Source organism: Phymastichus coffea, unplaced genomic scaffold, assembly GCF_024137745.1.
Source record: "Phymastichus coffea isolate CEN01 unplaced genomic scaffold, Cenicafe_Pcof_1.1 PCOF00003, whole genome shotgun sequence".
NCBI lineage: Eukaryota > Metazoa > Arthropoda > Insecta > Hymenoptera > Eulophidae > Phymastichus > Phymastichus coffea.
In genome coordinates, this window is record NW_026706814.1 from 12,606,902 (window position 1) to 12,628,826 (window position 21,925).

The 21,925-nt window shown below is 37.6% G+C and overlaps 2 protein-coding genes across 3 annotated transcripts; one reads left to right on the forward strand and one right to left on the reverse strand.

The window, feature by feature from the left end:
- The first annotated feature begins 357 nt into the window (after nucleotides 1-357).
- LOC131665148 (codanin-1) lies at nucleotides 358-7,570 on the forward strand. Of its 2 annotated transcripts, XM_058936823.1 has the most exons (13): nucleotides 358-786; nucleotides 853-941; nucleotides 1,004-2,034; nucleotides 2,196-3,183; nucleotides 3,258-3,540; nucleotides 3,833-4,109; nucleotides 4,808-4,968; nucleotides 5,046-5,630; nucleotides 5,718-5,927; nucleotides 6,008-6,367; nucleotides 6,446-6,611; nucleotides 6,697-6,965; nucleotides 7,040-7,570. In XM_058936823.1, the coding sequence occupies exons 1-13, from the start codon at nucleotides 700-702 to the stop codon at nucleotides 7,193-7,195; spliced, it is 4,662 nt and encodes a 1,553-aa protein (XP_058792806.1). In that variant the 5' UTR covers nucleotides 358-699; the 3' UTR covers nucleotides 7,196-7,570. The 2 variants fall into 2 exon arrangements, 1 of the variants encoding a protein (XP_058792806.1); XR_009302002.1 differs by lacking the exons at nucleotides 6,697-6,965; nucleotides 7,040-7,570 and having other exon boundaries at nucleotides 6,008-6,154; nucleotides 6,234-6,367; nucleotides 6,446-6,586.
- Nucleotides 7,571-8,871: 1,301 nt separating this feature from the next.
- LOC131665155 (uncharacterized) lies at nucleotides 8,872-11,393 on the reverse strand. Its single transcript, XM_058936842.1, has 4 exons — nucleotides 11,336-11,393; nucleotides 10,872-11,043; nucleotides 10,080-10,732; nucleotides 8,872-9,913 (listed from the first exon to the last, which is right to left on the reverse strand). Exons 1-4 carry the CDS (start codon nucleotides 11,345-11,347, stop codon nucleotides 9,662-9,664), a joined length of 1,089 nt encoding a protein of 362 aa, XP_058792825.1. The 5' UTR covers nucleotides 11,348-11,393; the 3' UTR covers nucleotides 8,872-9,661.
- Between the last annotated feature and the right edge of the window lie 10,532 nt (nucleotides 11,394-21,925).

Genomic DNA, 21,925 nt, shown 5'->3' on the forward strand with positions numbered 1-21,925 from the left:
ATTTTACTGATGCACTAAATTTATTTATATAAACATAAATAGTTCTACAATAAATAAATTGTTTTAATGAATTATATATATTTGATAACTTCACAGAATATTACAACTTAAAAAGAAAAATATATTAATTTCTGAAATAGAATAATTAATTTCTTAACTAAATATTTGATATTATTTTATTAATCTAATTACATAATATTTTAATTCAAATAAAAATAAGTAAATAATAAGTTGTCCAATATCGAAATATTTGGAACGTAATTCCCTAGAATTGAAACCGGATGTCACTAGAATTTTACCGAATACCTACTTCTATACCAATTAGATCTAAGTAGCTATGTGTAGGCTGTAGGTTAGTCCATCAAGAATAATATATTTCAAGACAAGAATATAGATGTGTATATACATGTATCTGCATACTTCTATCTTCTACGTTGTATTTATAGAATCAAAATATATTACAACGTTCAATTTTAATATTTTTTGTGAGGTTTAATTACGTTCAATATGTGATCTTCAATTAGCATGACGTTTACACAATTTGTCTTTTTAAAGATTAAATTGTTGGATTGCGGGATTCAAATATTGAGATAAAAAGAAATGTTAGTCTGACGAAATGTAATTTGGTACATAAAAAGTGAGAAATATTTTTTACGAAATAACTTATTATTTTTATCTCGTTAATTTATCCCAGAAAAAATGGCACAAAAACTTTTAAGTAACTTATTGAACTTCAAAACATCACCATCAGAAATTTTGGAATGGTTAACAACTGATGATTTTAATGTGAGCTATTATTATTGAACACTTGATTTCTCATGTTCATAAATAAACTTTTATTAATATTTTCAGAAGGAACAATGGGCTGACTTTAATAGCAGTTGTCCACGAGAAGAATTTATATCTTTTTTTTTAAATTATTTACGAGAACAATTCATTAGGTAACTAATTTTTTGATAATAATGTTATTGATATTTAGAATATCATGTGAAAATAATTTCAGTGTTCTTCAAAGTAATAATGGCTCAAAACAAACACCATCAAAGAAAATTTTAATACCACGACAATCATCTCATTCTGATGATTTAATAAAAATCATTAATCAAGGAATAGGAACTGGTAACAATCTTGTCAAATCATCACTCGATGACCAGGATGATTTCAAAGAACAAGTGAAAATAAATATAGCTGAACAAGATTCTATTATCAATGATCAAGCACAATTGTTAAAATCAAAATGTAAGAAAAGTGCATTGTATCAAAATCCAACGTCAACTACCAGTTCAAGAACTAGTACTCCTGTCACAGGCAAAAAAAATTCTTCATCCAAAAAAAGAGCTAATCTTATTAGTTGTGTTCCTTCTGAAAATCAACATATTAATCCTGCTTTCAAAGATAGTGTAGAATATGAACACTGTCCTGACCGAAAAGATAGTATAAATATAAGTTTTGATGACAACTCTTTTCCATCTTTAGGAGGAAGAAATTCAAACAGTAATGTTTCTAATTATTCACAAAATCTGAGTAATGATGAATCTTTTGATTTAGTTCACTCAAATGTCTCGACACGATCTAATACTTCAATGAATAATAAGATTTTACAGAGTCCTGAATCTCCTCTATACAGTAATTCAACATCCATGTTGAGTCCTATAAATTCAAAAATCTATCCACACAGATTTCATAATAGCCCATCTAACAATAATCTAACAATAAATAGCCCATCTAATAATAATTTTTATCACATAACTAGTACACCTGAAAATTCACCCAATAATTTAACAAAACGTTCTAAAGCTACTCCACGACAAAGTTTATGTCTCAGTGATTTTATTACAACAGATACTCTAAATTCAAAAAAATCTAGTACAAAGAAAGCACATTCAAAATCACGATGTAAAAATGATGAACAAAATGATGATAATACAGGCAGTGTTATTTCTAATACATCTACTACACATCCAGAAGAAAAGAATAAAAGAAGACGTAAGGTCAATCCTACACGACTCAAGATGAGCAATGCTGATATAAAAGGTAAAAACAAATAACTATTATCTAATATTTAGTTTAAAATTTGTTTTTCTAAAATAATATGTGTATTAGATACTTTATAGACATTTTATAATATTGATATACTTACTATAATTCATATTTTATAACATATGTACAATGTCTTTATTATTTATTTGAATTAGATAAAGAAAATACAGTTTTTGGTGAAGTATCAAGACCATTCACACAAAATCCACAATTTGTAAATGTACCTCCAATTGATAAACCAGCTGACAATGATTCTTTTCAACTTGAAAGAGGATTGGTTAAAATTGAAAGACAAAGAAAACCAGAAATTATTTCAAATACAAATTTAACAGATGAACAAAGTCAACCAAAGTGTAAAATACTTCTAAGTACTCCGAAGAAATCAATTTCAACAATTATCCCAGATAAAACATTAGTAGAAAACATCCAAGCATTGAATTTATTAGCTGAATTATATAGTGGATTTTTAGATAATAATTTAGTTTTCAATCCGATGACGGAATTATATTTTCTAATCAATTTAATTACCAGTCAGTATAAAAATGTTAAGGTGTTATCAATCACAAATATAGAACAGCAATTACAACATTCTTGTGTTGAATCTATGAAAAACTGTACATATGATAAAAACGAATTATTAGCATCAAAAAAGGTTTTAAATTTTGATGATTTAGAAGAAAACGACGCTCTAAGTAGTAATGATAAAATAAATAATGATTCACTATGTGACAATAAATCAATTACTGAACTTGGATGTTCATCTTTGATAGATGATACAGATGATACAAAAAAAAATTTTAATTTAATCAATAAAGTATTACATGGACTTGATATGAATAATGACCAAACTACAAACAATAAAAATGACATACATAAAAACATAGAAGCCATAAAGGAACCAGATGTGGCTGTTGACTATGTGCAGTTGTATCTTAATTCTCCTCATAACTGTGTATATTTTTCAACTCAAGTGCTCAATCTACAAAAGTATTTTTTGAAGTGTTTAGACAGAGTAACTTTGAAACTACTTTGTGGAAATAATTCAATGTCTATATTCCAACCAGAACTTTGCAAATATCTTGATTCAATTTATGATATAAAAGTTTCAGAAGCTAACAAAACGAAATTTTCATTAAATGTTAGGTAATTAAAAAAAATTTTCACATAATAGTTAACGTTTTTCATTAAGATTTTTAATATTGTTAATAATATTCCAGCATTGTGGAGTTAAATGTCTGCTTTCAAATAGATACAGATAATTTTGAAAATTTTCCATCACACAAAGCATTTACTGATTTCAAAAGACAACGTGATGCATTTTATGAAATCTTAAAAAATTGGGAAGATAATCATTTAAACCCTAAGTGGGACTTTGGAAGAAATTTGGATGGTAAAATAAAATCTATGCTAATGATGCACGAGGATGTTACTAACTTTGTTCATTTAACTCGACTCTTCAAATCTCAAATGTTAATATCATGTATTCAAAGTGGACAGCAGGTAAAATTTTTATAAATAATAATAGTATATTATGATAAGTCATAATGTTTAAGTAAAATAGATATATTTTTGCCGACTGCAAAAATAAGAAGGATCACTATTTAATCTGCATAGAGAAATTGCAAAACATTTTGAAGTTGGATTTTTTTTTAATTTATCTTGTAAAAATGTTTTAATATGATTTATGTTTTATGATTAATTTATCATTAATAAATTCTTAATTTAATTCTTATTATAAGTATTATTTTTAAATATTTTAAAAAGAATTTCCAATACAATTTATTGCTTGCAGGAAGATATATTAGATGACGAAACAATGAGCTTCTTAAAAAATATAAAAGATATGAATTTAGAGAAATTGACACATTTAAACAAAAAATTAATTACTCCGCTATCACAAAATGGACCAGTTCCGTTGCCTTCATTTCCAGGCTTTCAGGAATTCTTTAAAACTTTTATAGAACATACTTATCATCCTATGTTTCTTAAGCATCTTGAAGATACCTTTGTACATGAAATTATGGAACTCAATAATACGCAATTTGCTGCCAGTGATATCGAAGAATCAGGTAACATTTGAATCACAATTAACGTTGTCACACATATATCATCCGGAAATTGCTATTACCCTGTAAAGTTAATTTATTATCGATCTATGATATATTCAATTACATCTATGCAACTGCCACGTTATATTAAAAATAATTAATTTTTTAATTAATAATTAATAATAATTAATAATTATTAATATAGACTGTATATACATATATACATTATTATTATTTACATTATTATTATTATATTTAGGTATATTATTATTAAATTATATTAAATATTCAATATAATACAAACAATAATACAAATAATACTAGGATTATTGTCTACATGCCAAAGACCAAAACCAAAACTAATGCGTACAGATACCTAGTGTACCTCTGCAGCGTTCCACGTGAACGTAGTTTTTGAAGTAATAATAAAAATAATATATAAAAAAATTAATAAATATAATATCAATTGTTAAATTTATGAAACGATAACATGTAAAATGAAACTGTTTCAAAATCATAAATAATTTCCCGTTTTTTATTTTAATCTGAGAAATAACTAAAAACTAAAATACAGCTAGGCATTATTCCTATCTATCTATGTTTGATTTAAAAATAAAATTATGTTTAAAATACAGGTGTGTACACTGTGCTCAAAATAAATCTTCGACAAAAATCTTTTGTTTTTTAATATGTTATGGCACTTAATTTTTTTGTTCTAGAAACGGAAGTTGACGAACGTACGAAACAAAGTTTTGGAATCTGTCTTTCCAGTTTGAGATTACTTGCTAAATTTTTAGGATATCTAACTTCATTGTCATATATACCAAAAACGAGTGTACCAAAAAAATTAATGACTTCTCAAATAGCACTGCGCAGCAAGGTATATGTTTATAAGTGCATTATATCATTAATAAAGTAATTCTATAATTAATTAAACTTAACTGATTATTTTTGTAGTGTTTACCACAAATCGATCTACACTATTGTCTAAATACTGCGGTAGTTCAAGGAAAATTATCATTAACGGTACCATGGGTTGTCGAGTATTTATCAATGATGGATTATGCGTCACTTCGATTACCTTATTACAAAAAAGTCTTAGAAATGGTATACTGCATATATCGAATATCTAATTATCATGCTGTTGTCGATTCCGAAGAATTAATGACTCAACAAACTACTGTCTTATTAAAACTTTGCATTGGTTGGCTATTCGAATTGCCGACTTTTCCAACAGAATTGTATTATTTTTGGCAAGCAAAATACAATCACACGACACTAAAATTTATGTGTGAAAACCAACCTGCAATTGTTGATACAGAAGGCTCTATTCTTTCAATAAAGCATTCTTTATTTTTGGATAAGCTAGAGATGGTTGATAATAGAATTTTGTACAGTTGTTGCCCATTTTTGAGAGAATTCAATATTTTGTTAATACAGGGAAATTCTAATGTGAATAATAGTATTTCGCATAGGCATGTTACCCCAGTGACAAGTCAGTTACAGAAGCCCATGAAAGAAATCAACGCAAAGAATTTAGAGGTGAATATGATATTATAAATTTTTTCCAATGGCTATAGATTATTGTAAAAATTATTGTATTTAGTAACCGATAAATTTTTATAACAGATTCAACTGGAAGAAGCGTTTTTCCATGGTCAACCGATGTCAACTAGAAAAACAGTAGAATATGTATCGGAAAGGGTTGCTTCAAGCTGCGTTAAATATATTTACAATAGTTTATTACCCATTGAAAGACAACATAATTCTGTGACATTGAAAAGTTTATTAGATGAAAAATATAACGGTATTATCGATCAAAATAATCAAAATCTTAAGGTAATGTTTGCAGGTTGCTTGCAATTCCTATTTGCTTACATTTATTGTTATGTATTATATTTTTGTACTTGTTTTTTTAGAGTACTCTATTGAAGGAGATGGATACTTTGGCAATGAATGCTTCAAAAAATATAAAAGAAAAGAGTGATCAAATCATATTGAAAATGTGTAAAACGCGTATAAGCCAATCTATAGAATCTTTGTTATCGGATGATTGTTTGGAACAAGTAAAAGAAATGTGTATAAAAATCGCTACGAGAATGGCAGTGGAAAGAATTGACCAATGGATTCAATCTCACATTACAGGAGGTTCAATATTTATTAAAGATATGGAGGCTGAGTTGAGTAAATATATGAAAGAAAGCGAGGACGTAGTTGTAAGCAAGAAATGTCATAATTTTAATACAACAGGCCCAACGGATATTTTGGAGCGTTTCAAAGTAAAAAACTAATTATGAAATAACATTAGTTTATATGCGCACTTAGACATGCCTGTTATTGTATAGTTTATCTTCTAGGAAATAATTTGGGATTTGATGGAAACAAGAGGAAAATTGGTGACTATGGATGTTTTAATTCAATTTTTAGACCAGTTATACATCTGCTTAACAGAACGCTCTGATATAAATACGTCATCTGAAAAAATAATGGCCTCATTGAGTATTGATTTATGTTTATCTTTGAGTAAGTAAGCCTCATCACATGTTGTAATCTTCACTTATTATTAATTTCAAAGAATTTAATTTAATTAACAATTATGTATTTTTAGTATCTTATAGACACGATCTGTTTACCGAAGAGGTTCGAGATAAACTATTCAAAGTTTACAAAATAGATTGTTTGAAATTGTCTACGTTAGATTCGCCTTTGACAAGAATACTTTGTCCAAGAAATATCATGTTGATGTTGCAATCTCCTGATGACGCTGTTTGGCTGAATTTGGGAAAGTTTCTTAATGATATGTTGTTAGAAGACATCTTATCTATTGACTATTTGAATGAACAAGCTGTTGCTTTATTTAGACGTGAATGGCCAGAAGTAAGTACTGCACAAAAATGTAGAATACAACTTATATGACCATTAAATTCTTATCATATACTTCTATTTTACAGATGATATTAAAAAATCTGTCAGTGTGTTTGGAACGAGCAATAGCCGATTATAGAGCATCAGGTGAAGAGACTGAACGAATAAGATATTTAACAAAATGGGTAGCTGGTGCTTACAATGACATACATTGTGATGGTTTCAATTTAAATTTAAACTAGGTTAAAAGGATCTTGGTTTTCCTTTGTTTTATTTGTATAATGACTCTGTAAATGAATTTTACATGTATTATTATTATTATTATTATTACGTGTGTTTTTTAGTGTACCCTTTTTTTACCTGTTATATATTGAATGTGTACATATACAGATTTTGTACATGCAAATAATACTGTTTTTAGAATGAATATTCTTTGTAAAATTTCTTGGCATGGATAATAATAAAATGTAAAGATAATATTTTCCATTAATCAATAATATTTATAACGTTCATGAACTTGTGCTACACTTGTGATAAACCGTTATTATATGTTGCAATTGGAATCGAACTTTTAAAAAACAAAAAAATGTTTGAATAAAGGAATGGACGTTAAACAAATAGAAAGGTATATAACTTATAGATTAATATATATTATAATTAATATTATATTATAATTTATGTTATATTATAATATATAATTTATATTATATTATATTAATATTATAGATTAATAGAGTAAATATGTTGTAGTGTTGTAATATAATTCAAAATGTTTAAAAAATCCACTGTTATTAAACTTTCGAAGATACAAGTTCGTTAAGGTGAATGCCTGAGCGGCTGGTTTATTAAAGACGCCATTGGAATAACAATGAGCTTTTCTCGGGGACGAACTGCACACCATCTAGTCGTTGGCCTAGGTTTTTGTATAGGTTTGCAAGTAGCAAGACTGAACAAGATGAAGGTTGTTCGCGGGTATTATACGCGCGGCCTCCCTCGTTGCCTCGTCATAAAACCTCGCAATTACGGCATAAATCATCGCTGATTGCTTCGCAATATGGCATGCGTACGAGATGCCCGAAACTTAAGTTTTGGAGCATATTACTTTGTCACTGATGTTATTTTTGATTGCTTCTTATACATTTGAGGCATTAAATATTTCTCTTGGAGATAACCATTATCAAATTTTCTCCTTTAACGAGTATTCATTGAATTTTCTCAATATCATTAAATGCTTTTTAGATAAATAAAATCTTTCATATGAATTATCTTTATTTGTAGCGTTTCTGATATTCAGCCTCTAGAAAAAAAAAATCAATTAATTCACAATTAGTTTTAATATTAATTGAATGTAGCAGTGCTGCATTTCGGCGCAAAGACAAATCGAACGCCGTACCGCGAGACGTTTTCCTAGTAAAATATTGTCTTTTTTAGAATCGGTGAACCCTGTAAATAAGCTTTGTGCAAAAATGTAAATCGATAAGAAATTAAAGTAAAAACTGTAGCATGAATCCAACTTCATTATACGCACTGCAGTGTGGGCTTAGTTATTGAAGTGAAAAACAAATAAGTGCCTGGTCCCTTTTCTATCCAAGGGAATTCGAAATAATCAGATTTGATCTAATGATCTTTCTTAATTATATTTATATAATTTTTAGCACATAGACTCTTGGTTGTTTGTATTAAATGGAACTGTTACAAAAATAACTGTTGTCAAGAAATTATATATGTGTAATGTTAATATGACTGTTCACGGTTTAAACATAGACGAACATATATATAATGATACATATACATATGATACATAATCTATATATTATAATAAGTTTGTATACATAATCGATATTACTTATCGACATTGAATATATCGTATTTATAGATACAGGTTAAGTGAAATAATAAAATAACATAAAATTTTGAAGATATTGATATTTTATTAACATAACTTATATAGTAATATTTATAATTATAAAAATACGGAATTTGGAATATAATTCGTAAATATGTATGACTGTTTAATTTATACGGGAATTTCACAGAAAATCCATATATAAATGTTCCAACAATTATGATATTGATGACAGTGTATAAATAAGTTCATTATCAATAAGAGGTTTTATTTGCTTCGAAATCGAGAAGCGATTCTCAATTTGAAACTTTCGTATCTGTGGATTTGTTTTTGTTTATCGAAATTGTATTATTGTATAGAACCGAGTAGTAAAATGTTGCAAAATACACCATGTAAAAGTTATTATTACTACATGGCGGCTGGATTATAGTACGATATGTGGATATTTCCAGGTGCATTAGTTAGAGTGCAATTATTTAATTCATTGATCTCTTTTTTTTTTCAATGCTGAAAAATTGTACCGTGCTGAGTTTTGTAAATATTTGATGGAGAATTGCTCTCAACGAGCAAATGAAACGAAAACGATCTTTTTTAACGGAAAATCAAATGGAATTTTAGCTATTTCAAATTTGATTTCAAATGAAATAACTGTTTAATACTGAAGATCAATTGATGACCAACGTGCAGATATATGGTGCGGTTTGTTCGGTAATATTATATAATTGCAATGGTTATCTGACCATTTCCTATGTTTCAATAGTTATCACGATGTTTAAGCTACGTATATTTTCTCCGGATATCCCGTTGGAAACATTCTATTAGTTTCTGGTAATCTGTTCAATACGAAAACTCGAATAGGTGTTTAAGAAAGGTATTCGTCGTTAGTACTGTAACCCGCAGCATTTGCAATAACCTGCTGTTGATTTATAATGGAATTTCCATGGCGGACTCCATAACCCAAAGAGGAAGGAATGTTATTAATGTTATCGAGTTGAAAATCCACAAGTCGTCCTTGGCGATGAGTCGAAACAACGTTAGCCGAGGTTACGGAAGGTGCTGAGATTACTGCCGACTCGTGGTACAATTGATTGCCTTGAATCAGTGATTGGCGACGCTGAAATAGTATCATGGTATAGTTATAAGTTGTTAACAGAATTGTAAAAATTATCACAAAAGTTAGTATGTCAGTTCAGTGTTTACATGTATAAGCTAATTGTAAGCAAATAATTTTCTGAGGATAAAAACTATTCTGTAAATTATTAGTTTCTTACAATACTCACTCCAAGAATATCATCGCGAATATCTGGCCTCACTAAAACACCAATAGTATGGCGTCCAGATATAGGTGGTGAGATCAAAGTTGGTCTCACGATGTGGCCATTGATTCGGTTAATCTGACCAATTTGATTTAGTTGACCAATCTGTCCAAGTTGATTGATATGACTGAGTTCGTTAACCTGTCCAAGTTGGTCGACCCGTCCAATTTTACTAATCTGTCCAAGCTGGTTTATTTGTCCGAGCTGAGTGATTTGATTAATATGATCGGCTTGATTGAGTTGTCCAATTTGACCAAGTTGGCTGACCTGATTGATCTGCTCAATTTTTCCAATCTGCCCAGTTTGATCAGTCTGACCAATCTGGCTAAGCTGGCCAAGTTGATTGATTTGATTGATATTATCAAGTTGTTCGGCCTCACTGACAATTTGTCCAACGTGACCGATCGGATTAGGTCGCAAAATGCGAGTCAAACTTGGTGAAGCTGAAATGGCAGTGTTAACGCTGACACGTGGATCTTTTTGTACGTAGGCATTGAATCCATTTAAAGGATCAGCCGCATAGGAAACAGTACGTCGAGTACCATCGGGCTCGATTAGACTGTAACTTCCCTGGACCACATCACCTTGACGCGTTTCGTATTGTGCTTTGTTGTCGCCTATAACATGAACCCGATAACTGCTTTTCTCGTTTGATTGTCATAATTATAGATTTTTATTTTCAAACTATATTACAAATTTAAAGATCAAATAGATCGTAGGACTTAAGTAGATAAGTAAAGATTTGGTCAGACGTACCGGTAAGTCCATCAGAGACACTGTAGCTAAAGCTGTAGTTTGGCGGGGAGCCTGGGTTATCACTGTTAACGACAGCTGCCGTTGGGTGCGCGACTGCAAGAGTAGTCCCGTGAGCATGTGAATCGATGAAAGCCGTACTGGTTACGGCCACAATTCCGCTGAGAATTATACACTGAAAAGTTAACAGTTTGAGTATTTTAATAAATTAAAAATCACTTGCAATTACTTCAATTTATTTAAGTTTTCCTCATTCATTTTTTGGATATAACATTACAAACAAAAGTTATCGTGTCGTTCTATTTTCATAGTCTTATTGAGAAGTATGAAAAATAAAAATTATCACTAAAATTGATATTATTCGCACTATAGCACTTTGATTAATTTTAATGCTCTTTTAGATAATTATCTATCATGTGAATAGAGAAAAAAAGCTTCAACAAAACTTTACGAAGAGTGGCACCAACTTTGTAAATCATCTTTGTACGTTAAACAACTGCGATTGCTCGAATATGGCTGACTCTGTGCCGAGACTTGTGAACTCTTTTATAACGACTAGCCACGCCTTATGGATATGCTATTCCAGGATACGAAGAGATAGAACACTAGGACATTTGATAAAGACACCAAGTAATCTTCACATTCGTATACAACTAAAATGGATTACTCTTTCCTCCAGCTTGTTGCATGTGTCTGTCGTTATTGAGAACAGTAGAAGGCATCGAGCTATCAAATTCATACTTTCGATATTTTTTCACTGTTGAATAGCTCTGCAATAGAGTATACTCTTACCATAAAAGTGACATAACTTCACGGCTCGGCTGGCTTTTACAATAGTACTTCTATATCCAACGCAACGTCGACATCGAATCTTTCTGAATTATATTTTATTTCCTATTAAAAACTCTCTCGGGACAATAACAACAGGAAGAATTGATGTTATTTTAAAATTGAATCTTCAGAGGATCAGATGCTCACTTTCAATACTTCCCGTTTATCATTAATTCCAACTCTCACTCAGGGGATAAGAAAGTTTGAAACGTGGTTTCAAGGGGAGCACAGAAGGAACGAAAAAAAAAAAGACATGAAAAGCCGCGGCAAAGTTGGCGAAGTCAAAAGCCGATCTCCCCGCACAGTTCACGGATCGGAGACGCTTTCTGCATGCCGAGCCGAAGTCGGGCCATTAGAAAAAATCGAAGCATTTTAAAGGTGAGCGCGCGAGCTCGCGCATAACTTTCGCGCTGGGGGAACGACTTCTTCTTTTTTTTTTTTTGTTGCCGGCGATGGAAAATCAATATGAGTGCCGTGCGGCCTTTGCCTGCAGGGCCATTCGTAAAAGTTGAATTCGGTCTGGGAAAACGAACTCGTCGTCCACGGCGTCTGTTGCTCATTGTCAGAAGGAGGAGGAGCGGAGCAAACTTGGGTTAGAGATTTATTTTTCCTTAAATACGAAATCTATCAGGGGGGGGGGGGGGGGGGGGTATGGAGCCATTCTTCTCGAAGAAGGCTGTGAGCAGACAATGGATGGGCTGCTCGCTGGCTGTGTGTATCGCCGCGCGCGCCAGTAGCGGATGAAAAGGGAAATTACGGCGTTTAATTTGAAATGCTGATGGGATGCTTGCACTTTCAATGGCTTATTAACTTTATGGTAAACACTGGCGCGTGCCTAAGTAATTGGCGCGCCGAGCTTCTATTTATCTCTCTCTCCAAATAATAGCCGCGCCGTAGTTTTCTCTCTTGCGCCGGAGCGTCTTCGGCCGTCTGCCTCTTGCGAGAAAAGTACTCTCAGAATTGTCTGGATAGAAAACACCAATTCGATGCGACATGATTTTTTCCCTCAAAATTACATTTAAGACAATCCATATTTTCCGTGTGCGAGCTAGGCGACGCAATAATACTTTCAATAAAATTTCTCCGGGCGAAAGTCATTCCAGAATGTAATAAGGTCGAGAAGGCAGAGGCATAAAAAGCAGCGCCGAAAAAGGAACAAGCTACTCATTTCGAGGAAGGGTGGCCAAGTGGAAAGGAGAGAGTGGCGAAGAGGGAGAGAGAACTGTTGGGGTGGTACCTGAGGGAGTAGATTGATTTAGTGTGCATTTCGGCGAGCGAACGCGGAAGCCTTCCTTTGGCCGAGATCGTTTTATTATACAGGCTCGTTTGAATAGCTGCGAGAGAGAGAGAGAGAGAGAGAAAGAGAATGGCTCACTCACGAGAGGCTGTCGCGATGTGTCGAGCGTAAAAATAGTTGGCCGGCTTGGCCAGTCACCGATGATATTTCACCTTTACAACCCTAGAAGCTTCTTCGTCTACCTGGCGCATAAGTAGGTGGAGGCTAACGCCGAGTAAGTGATCCGTCTCGCTCCGCCAGCGACTAGAAGTAAGGAGGATTCGCCATGATTATAGCGTCCTTACTCTACTGGGATATGTGCCAAATACTTTCAAGATTAAGCGTCTGCTCTGCCAGCAGACTCCAGTTTTCAGTTATATCCGCGCTGCTTTGGGCTCAAATTGAAATTTCACGGCTGCACTCGGGCCGCGTAGAGCGAGAAAAAGTTCGTTGAGTTCTGTCCTTAAATGACGTGTGCCTCACCCCAAGCGCGCCGCCGTATCTTTTTTTTCCCTCTCGCGACTTCGAGCACCCTGCACGCTAAACGAACGCCGCTATGGCGCAAGTTAATTCGAAATCTCTCGCGCTGTATGCAGTACATCTAAATCGGACGCTGGCATTCGATCGAGTTTGAAATTGGAGGAGCAACGCGTCGACTGAACGCGAAATGCGCGGCTCCGGAAAACATTAAGCTCGGGAGGAAAAAAATGAACGAGGCTACAAGTATAAGAGTAAAGTACAAATCGATTGGTATCGAGTTGCCCCACTCAAACGGCTCCTTGACTCCACGCTAGGGTTACCCGAGCCAGACGAAGGCGAGGTATGCACAGGCGCAGCGCGTTGCAGCAGCTGCGCTGAGCCATTTGCCCTTTCCCTCTTTCGTTTCACTTTTTTCTCTCGCCTCGCGATTGCCGCCGACGGCCACCAAAGCCGCTCGGATTCTGTTACCTCTCCACCTGCGTACGTCTGTCGCAATGTCGCCAATCTTTAACTTACAATCGTTGGCTAATATGCTTCGTCGAGTCGGAATTCCACGCGTCGGCCTCGAGTTTCTCGTATTTTCAATCCTGCCCCCTTCGTTCTTTCTTTCTCCACTATTATCTCAGTTACAAAGGCTCGAGTTTTCAAGGTATCTAGCTGGTAGCGTCGAAAGACTTGAGAAATTGCAACGCAGTCGGCGACAGTCGTGTGCAAAAGCCGCGGGCTAACGGCCGTCGCGTTGGCCCCTGGTGCCCTCGAGAAGCGACGCGTGCATCGAAGCTCGATCGGAGAGTCCGTTGACGAAACGAGACAGCGCACTTTTGCACTCGCGAGCTCTACGCGGCGGTCCTCGTCGGCTGACTGTCGCTCAACTTTTTCATAGTTGCGAGCAAGCGGGTATCGCCATGCGAATTCATCGAGTGAGAAATCCGCCCGTGCCAGAGCCAATATATATGCGAAAGGCTTTTCCGGCGGAGGCGCAGCCACATATCAAGTCTAATACGGCATAGTTTGGCAGCTGGCGTTTGACCGGACGGCAAAGCGAGAAAGAGAGAGAGAGAGAGAGAGGAATCCGCAGTGCAGTGTCCGCAGCGCGCACATAGGATTTATTTGGCGGATTACGCGCTCCTGATAAGCGAAAGCAAAATAGAGGAGCGAAGCCATGGGCGGATCCGCTCCCACTACACACACGTACACACACACACTTTGTTCTTTTGCTCCAAGCTCGTGTGTCCAATCTATTTGTCGTGTTCCCAGGCCGTCTCTCGCTCGCTCGCCAGATTGATAGGAACGGATTGCGGCTTCCCGTTGCGCCATTGCTGCCGCCGCCGCCGCCGCCGCCGCCGCCGCCGCCGAGCGCCTAGAGGAAAGCAGATAACAAAGCTATTCCGCGAAAGAAAAGAAGACGCGCAGAGGAACTGCGGACCGTGCAAAGGAGCATACACAACTTTTTTCCACTGCTCGCTCCCTTTCTCTCTATCTGCGACTCGCCGCTCTGCAGGGCCTGCTTCCTCGCTCGCTATACGTCTAGCTGTCCTGTCTACTTATTCCACTGCAATTTTTCCGTCTTATAAATCCTGCACTGTCAAATTTCGGCGATATTGGTCGCTTCATCATTCTTTTAATATCTCGCTGTTCATTTTGCGCGAAACTCATGGCAAAGTAACTGATAAAAAACATCTCTACTAGTTTCATGAATTTTCTCTGATTTTCTGAATAGCCGTCATATTACTTTTAACAGTTGGCTGTGTTCAATCATTTCTTTTCGCGTCAAATTTTTGTTGAAGCTACGGAAAATCAGAAGATATTTCCGAGAATAAAAAAAAATATTCTCTGCTGGTAGGATTCGTGCTATTATTGAAAAGTTCACTGAAAAGTAAAATTGATCAGTTATAACAGTCGAAATATGAAATCCAAAAGCTACAATTATTCTCGTATGAGATATGAAAAAAACTTTCCTCTCTCTTCTCTTAAAAAATTACATAACTGACATTACGTAACTGACGATATCTTTTTTGAAATGTATATCACACGAGCTTCCGTCGAAAACAAAAGCAAGACGCTTTTAGAAGAAACAACGAGTAATTATTATTTAACTGTGTGCACAGTTTAAATTTCTGTGATTATTACAATCGAATAAGAATTGAGGTACGGTTAATCGATATCAGCACCCATATCCGTATCCTCGTTGCACGAGCTTTTATTTGTTCAGCAGGTTCGACAGCTTGACTATCCATCAATAGACGCGCAGTCCCGCAGTAAAATACAATGCTTCCAATCATGCGACCATCATATTTTACCTACTTCCCTCTCTGCCTCGTGCCCTCTGACTCGCCATCGAGAGCTTCACTTTCCCCGCGGCATTGCTATTTCGATGGAAAAACAGTCGAGCAAATCAAATCTCTCCGAGCTACATCGCGTTATGCTACTCGTGCAAGAAGGAAACGCAATAACAACGCCAGTTTGATTATTTCAACAGTCGAGATAGTGAATTTGTTTGAAAAGTAAATGTGAATGCGATCGAGACGTTGAGCTGCTCTAACGCAATGACTCTTACAGAAAGCGCTACTACCTGGCTTTGATAGAGTATAATCGCATCGAGTATTCATTATGATTTGCATAGCGCGCTGCGTGGGATTGACGTAATAAGCGAGCAGCAGGCTCGTAACGTAATAATACTCGCAAATGCGTGTAATTCTATAAAGCAGCTTCAGCACGTAGTATGCCAAGATCCGGCAGCGCTGTGTTGTAGTTGCAAGTCGCTGGCTGCTGTTGCTGCTGCTGCTGCTGCTGCTGTTATGTTTCGCGTTGTTTCTTCCGCCAGCTTCGGTACGTAGTCTGCGGCCTCCTCCCTGGAGTCTCGGCAGCGGTGCAACTGATATATACCATGCTCGCGACTCTCAAACTTCGGAGCATAACGAGTTATGCGCCTGGGGGGCTGTGCCGAGACAAGCGTACAGTGTTTGGCGAGAATTATATTACCTTTGCCTGGCACTTTAATTTCCCCCAAGTTTTATTCGTTCGACCAAATGCCCGCGCCACGCTTGATACCAACGGCTTTCCGTCTCCGCGCGTACGTTCAAGTCTTATTAAACAGCAAAACTCTGCCGATTCTTTTGTCACGTTAATCTTCTTCCTCCTAGTTTTGATGAATTGGCGACACATCGGGCTGAATATCAATTATGCGAATTTGATTTATTGCCAGCGGCCTCGAAACCTCAAAGGAAATAAGGGAAATTCAATGTGCAGTGAGCTCGAGCGCAAGTCCCAATGAGTTGTTACATTTGGATACCGAACGATACGAGGATTGTCAAGCAATTCATCAACCGGTACCGATGGAAAAAAGTAACGTTCATTTGATTACAAATGAACTTTGTGCGCGGCTCTTTCAATCGCGATTCGAATATTGAATTAAGCGCGGGAAATAGCAAGGCAGCGCGGGCAGCAGCTTTGTTATCTGGACGGACGAGGGAATCGCGCGAAGCAACAGCAACACCTAACGAGCCTTCGACAATTTTTTCCATTCACGCACGAGCCGTCTTTTATCCTGTAATTCAAATGAATGAATTTATGCGTGGCTCTGTGGTCCGTAATTCCGACGAAGCGGACGTGACGTAGGCGGCAGCGCGTCGCCGCGGCGCGGTGTCATGCTCGGCACGATCCGGCCAATTACCAAAAACAACCCCCATATAATCTAAAGGCACGCGCTCTCCCCCAAGCATCAACAAAACCGACACGTTGATTCGCCTCGTGCTTCTTTTTCCTTTTCTCGAAACGGTTCGGGAGGGAGCTGCCAAATTTACATCCAATGGCTTGATCTTGCGAGAGCTTGCGCTAATTATGCCGCGACACTTGGTCAAGGTGTGGCCTTACGTAATGGAGGAGGAACGGCTACGAGCGGTTGATACGGGTACACGAGCAAGCAACGCAAACGCGAAACTACTTGGCTCGCTCCCAAGTGCTTCCGCATGGAGATTCTCTAATAAGGATTACTAATTGAGCCACCGCTATAACCCGACAGCGTTGTAAGGGTGCGCTCAAATTGCAATTGGCATCTCTCTGTCTCGCGGCGCAAAATCAATCAACGGACAGGCTCGTCGCGAGCCTCGACGCGATTAACAATTCGACGTTTGACCGATGCCGACGCGGACTCGAGTAGACAAGCTAAAACGCCCGCAGGTATTTTCTCTGGGCGCTTGCAAGCGCAAAAACAGCGCGCTCCGAGAAGGCCAGTCGTGTACAGCTTGGTTTTTCTACGTGCCCGCCGGTCTGCCGATGAGGCAAGAGCAAGCAAGAACGCCAGATCTGGGGAGCTCGCAAGATGGATCGCATCGCGGCCAACTTGACCGCAGCAAGGGCAATCAGTAAGCCATAAATTGCGCCAGTTCGCTCTTAGCTGCGAGCGAGCGTAATTCGATTGCGCGTGCTCGCTCGCTTCTCCGACGCAATCAATTAATTAATCGGATCTATTGCTCGCGTTGCTCTTACGTACCCCGCACTCCAAACCCTTTCGACGTCTCTCGCGCTCTCTCGGCGAGCTACTTCTATTCCAAAGTCTCTTAGCGCTGCGAGCTCGCGCGCATCTATTGCACTCGATAAACTTGAGAGCTTTAATACCGAACCTGCCAGCTGCGAAAACTTACCAAATTGTCCTGCTCTCTTCGCCGAATTTATCGTTCTCGCTTTAATTCATAGCTTTAGTTCGTACCAACGTGCGGCTTGCAGATTTTCCAGAGACTCCGAGCAAGTAATTACGATATATTGGAATTTACTAGAAACTATAAAGTACCTTCTAAAATGTTTTGCTATATGGCAGGTATTTCCAGGCGTTATAAACATAAACTTCATTTCTCGCGCTCAACTACCGACGTGTGTATTACCTTGATGGTACACGGGATATTTAGATGGAAGATTTCGCTTTTTTTCCTCACGCATTGTAGATAACAGGAATAAACAAAAATTAATACTCCTTGCCAACGTTCCACCCTCTCCAGGTATTTTGCAGAAATTAACGGTAAAGAATGGTGAAAAAGCTGCTTTAGCTCATTCTCATTCTCATTCTACCGAGCGACGTCGTAAATTTTGCAACCGCAGTGGCTCGAATTAGGGAGGAGGGCCTCGTGCGCTCTCTCTGTCTCTCTCTGTCTGTCTCTCTCTCTCTCTCTCTCTCTCTCTCTCTCTCTTTCTCTGCCAAACGAGCCAATGGCAGTGGAATGGTAGCAGTAAGCTGGTATGTTGAGGGAAAAGGGAGGTCGTGCTAAAGTAACACCGACGTAGGGCATAAATATGTTTAGAATTTGACTCCGATTTATATGTGACGCTATATGCAAACGTATTTGTGTCAAATCCCTGCGCAGCAAAGTTACAAACTTGAAACTCGTCGCTCATTGAACCAGACCTTTTTTTAGGGAGAAGGGGGCAAAGGTCCGTTTTATTTCTCGCACGCCCTTCTGTTAATTATCGTCTCAAGTATAATTTTCAGGCATCTACATATATCAGATTATTTTTAGCTGACAAATATCGCAAGAAGCACAATAATACCTTTAAATTCATGCTAAATGGAGAAATTCTCTTGTGTTGTGTTTTAATTCTCTGCTTTCGTGACGGATAAAGTTTCGGCTGGCATTAATGTATTTCCTGCAAGGCACTTTCGAGGCTATTCAAAAGTCATATAAATCAGATTCGGCTCGTGAACACGGAGGTACAAGTGATGTAGTCCCATTGCGAAACACGGAATATCAATTTTTTCATTCGGGCAAAATGGTGGCAACGACCTCCTTTTCAACTTTTGACATACGAAATCCTGAAAGCCTTTTAGAAGTCTTGAGCAATTTTCGATTTTGTGTAAAAATAAATTCTTATTGTGTTTATAAAGGTGTTAAGCAATCTTGCACCAAAAATTAATCAAGTGGGAATAATATCGTTGAGTCGAGTGCAAACGGAAAGCTCCGGAAATTGAAAACGAATCACCTCGAGCTTCGAGAAAAAGAAATAAAGAATATGAGAGCTAATTGAAGGGGGGGGGGCAAGCTGTTCACAACAAAGCTTTTTATTTTTTTTCACGAAAAAAAGAGACGGAGCTTTAATTTCCGTGCGCGCGATGCCCCGTGGGATGGCATGATGGCGAATCGACCGGCGCGCAGAGCGAGAGACGAAGCGATGGAAATTGGTCGAAAGGTGAAATGGGCAAGAAGGGACGGGCAAAGAAACGTTGGGTTCCGCTAGGACGCAGGTGGCATAGTTGGCGCGGCCGGCCTCGCTCCCAGTTCCCGATGGCGATATGGCGATGGTGGCGTGGCGCGGAGCACGTGATTATGGTCGAACAAAGATCGATGAAGATCCCCGGCGATCCGTCATGCGGCCGTACGGCCTCGTTAAAGCCTCGTCAACGTGACGCACGCGCTCGCTGCCGCTGCCGCCGTATAAGCGCGCCTGTCTAATTTCCTTTCTCTCTTCCTCCCGCGCCCGCCAACCAGATCGATCGAGAGAGCGCACATCTACAAAGAATTAGATTGCTCGTTTAATGGCCTTAGCCCTCGCGTGCTCGCCCGGACGATGCGCGTAAAAGTCCACCCGCACAACCAAACCATTGCTTTTTTTTCTCATTACGAATATTGGAATTTAAACCGTGGGTTGATCGTTGATTGCGATGAGTGAAAGTGCGAATTGGATCAGCGTTACTGATACTCTTGCAGCTATCTTGTGCGCATAGAGAGAGAGGGACGAAGTTATAAAGGGCTCGACCAACTATGAGTGAGATCCTTTATATTTGTAGGTGCTTTCTGTGGAAGTAGGATGCGGGAGCAGCGGTCCATGAAATAAGACGATTTTGGTACAAAGGATGTGTCAGGTGCAGGGAATTCCTGTGCGAACGGGATTTCGCATAGGATAGCATTGTCGTTGTCGTCGTCGTCGTCGTCGTCGTCGTCGAGTTGTCGACGATGCCGAGCTACGCGCGTAACAAGATCGAGTCTCCACGTACGTGTTTTCTTTTCGCCTCAGCTGAGAGTTCCTTTACGAAAAGCTTCGATAACGGCGAATTCCGTTTCTCCCACCCTCGCTCTCTCGGTTATCCCAAAGCTTCGATCCCCTTTGCTCCACGTTACAATTATTCTTTGTATGGCGCTTTACAATATCGTTCGCTGATTGCCGAATACTTCATCGTTCAAGCGCTTTTGTTTTTATTAAAGACTATCACTCTAACTGAAGTACACATTGTACCAAAGTTCTCGGGAGTTACTCGTCGACGACTGCTAAACATTTTTTGATTAATAGCAATTTATAAAGGTCCACCATTGGCCGAATCAGTGAGCTCTTGAATTTTGGAAGGGAGTCAGAACAAAATACGCGGAGATCGAGGATTATCACCATAGTCAATAGTTGCGTACACGATCAAAGAAGCATAGCGTGTGCTCGTAAGCACGAGTCATTACTTATTGTACGGTCTAATGCTCGTTTTGGCTTACTGTCTTTTCAGCTGTAAACGCCCGAACGTTACGATATACTCAGAAATGACGCGTTATATGTTTTATTACGTGCTTAGGGGACTCGGTGTTTGTTGGCTCGCAACCTCGCCGCTAAGTGTGAGTAGTAGAGGTCTTAATATGATCAGGCAAGAAAATTTCCGCAGAAATAGCAAAAATAAGTAGAACGTTAAACAACGTTACAATATTTTTATTGTACATTCAACTTTATGAATAAGGTATATTGCAATTTCGTACGAAATGATATTCAGTTAGGCGAACGAATGGACGTGTAATTTCAGTGAAAGAATAGCTGACTGGATAAGTAAACAATAGAATAATAAGCGACAGAAATTTGCTTATATGAGGATTTTACAATTCTTTTCAACAATTGGAAACGTCGTTTCCAAACAACAAACAAAAAACGTACGGATTTTACGTTGAAAGAGAATTTGCGATATGAGAAAAAAAAGAAGGCAGTAATATTTCAGAATGAAAGTTGATCGAATCCAGCAGTAAACGTCGGGATTATTAATATTAGTCAATAACAAATGACTGGAAAGAAGTATCTCATAAAATAGAAACGTTTGGGTCTAGAAAGCGAGCGCAAGCTTGCCGCTTATCTTAAGCTCCCTGCCCCGCTTTCTCTGTGCGTGCGCGAATAACAACTGCTGATACGATGTCCTTTTGTTTCGCCACGGTGGTGAGCTCCGAGTGCGGAGGTACGAGGGGGAAGCTTTAGCGCGCGGCGGTGCTTGGCTGCAAGCTCGCAAGCACATTTGGGATACGTAGCGCGGCCATAAATAAGGGATAGGGTCCAGACCGCTTACACTCGGCCCTACCCTCTTTCAGCCCTCTCCCTTCTACGATAGGTGTTTGTCTAGCTTTCCAACTTATATGCAGTGTTTCGTTTTGTGCTCCTCGCTTTTATTGTCTTCCTTACTTGCTTCATATTCATCTCCGCGCTCTTCGCTGTTTTAATTGCTGCGGAGGGGACGAGTTTTCAC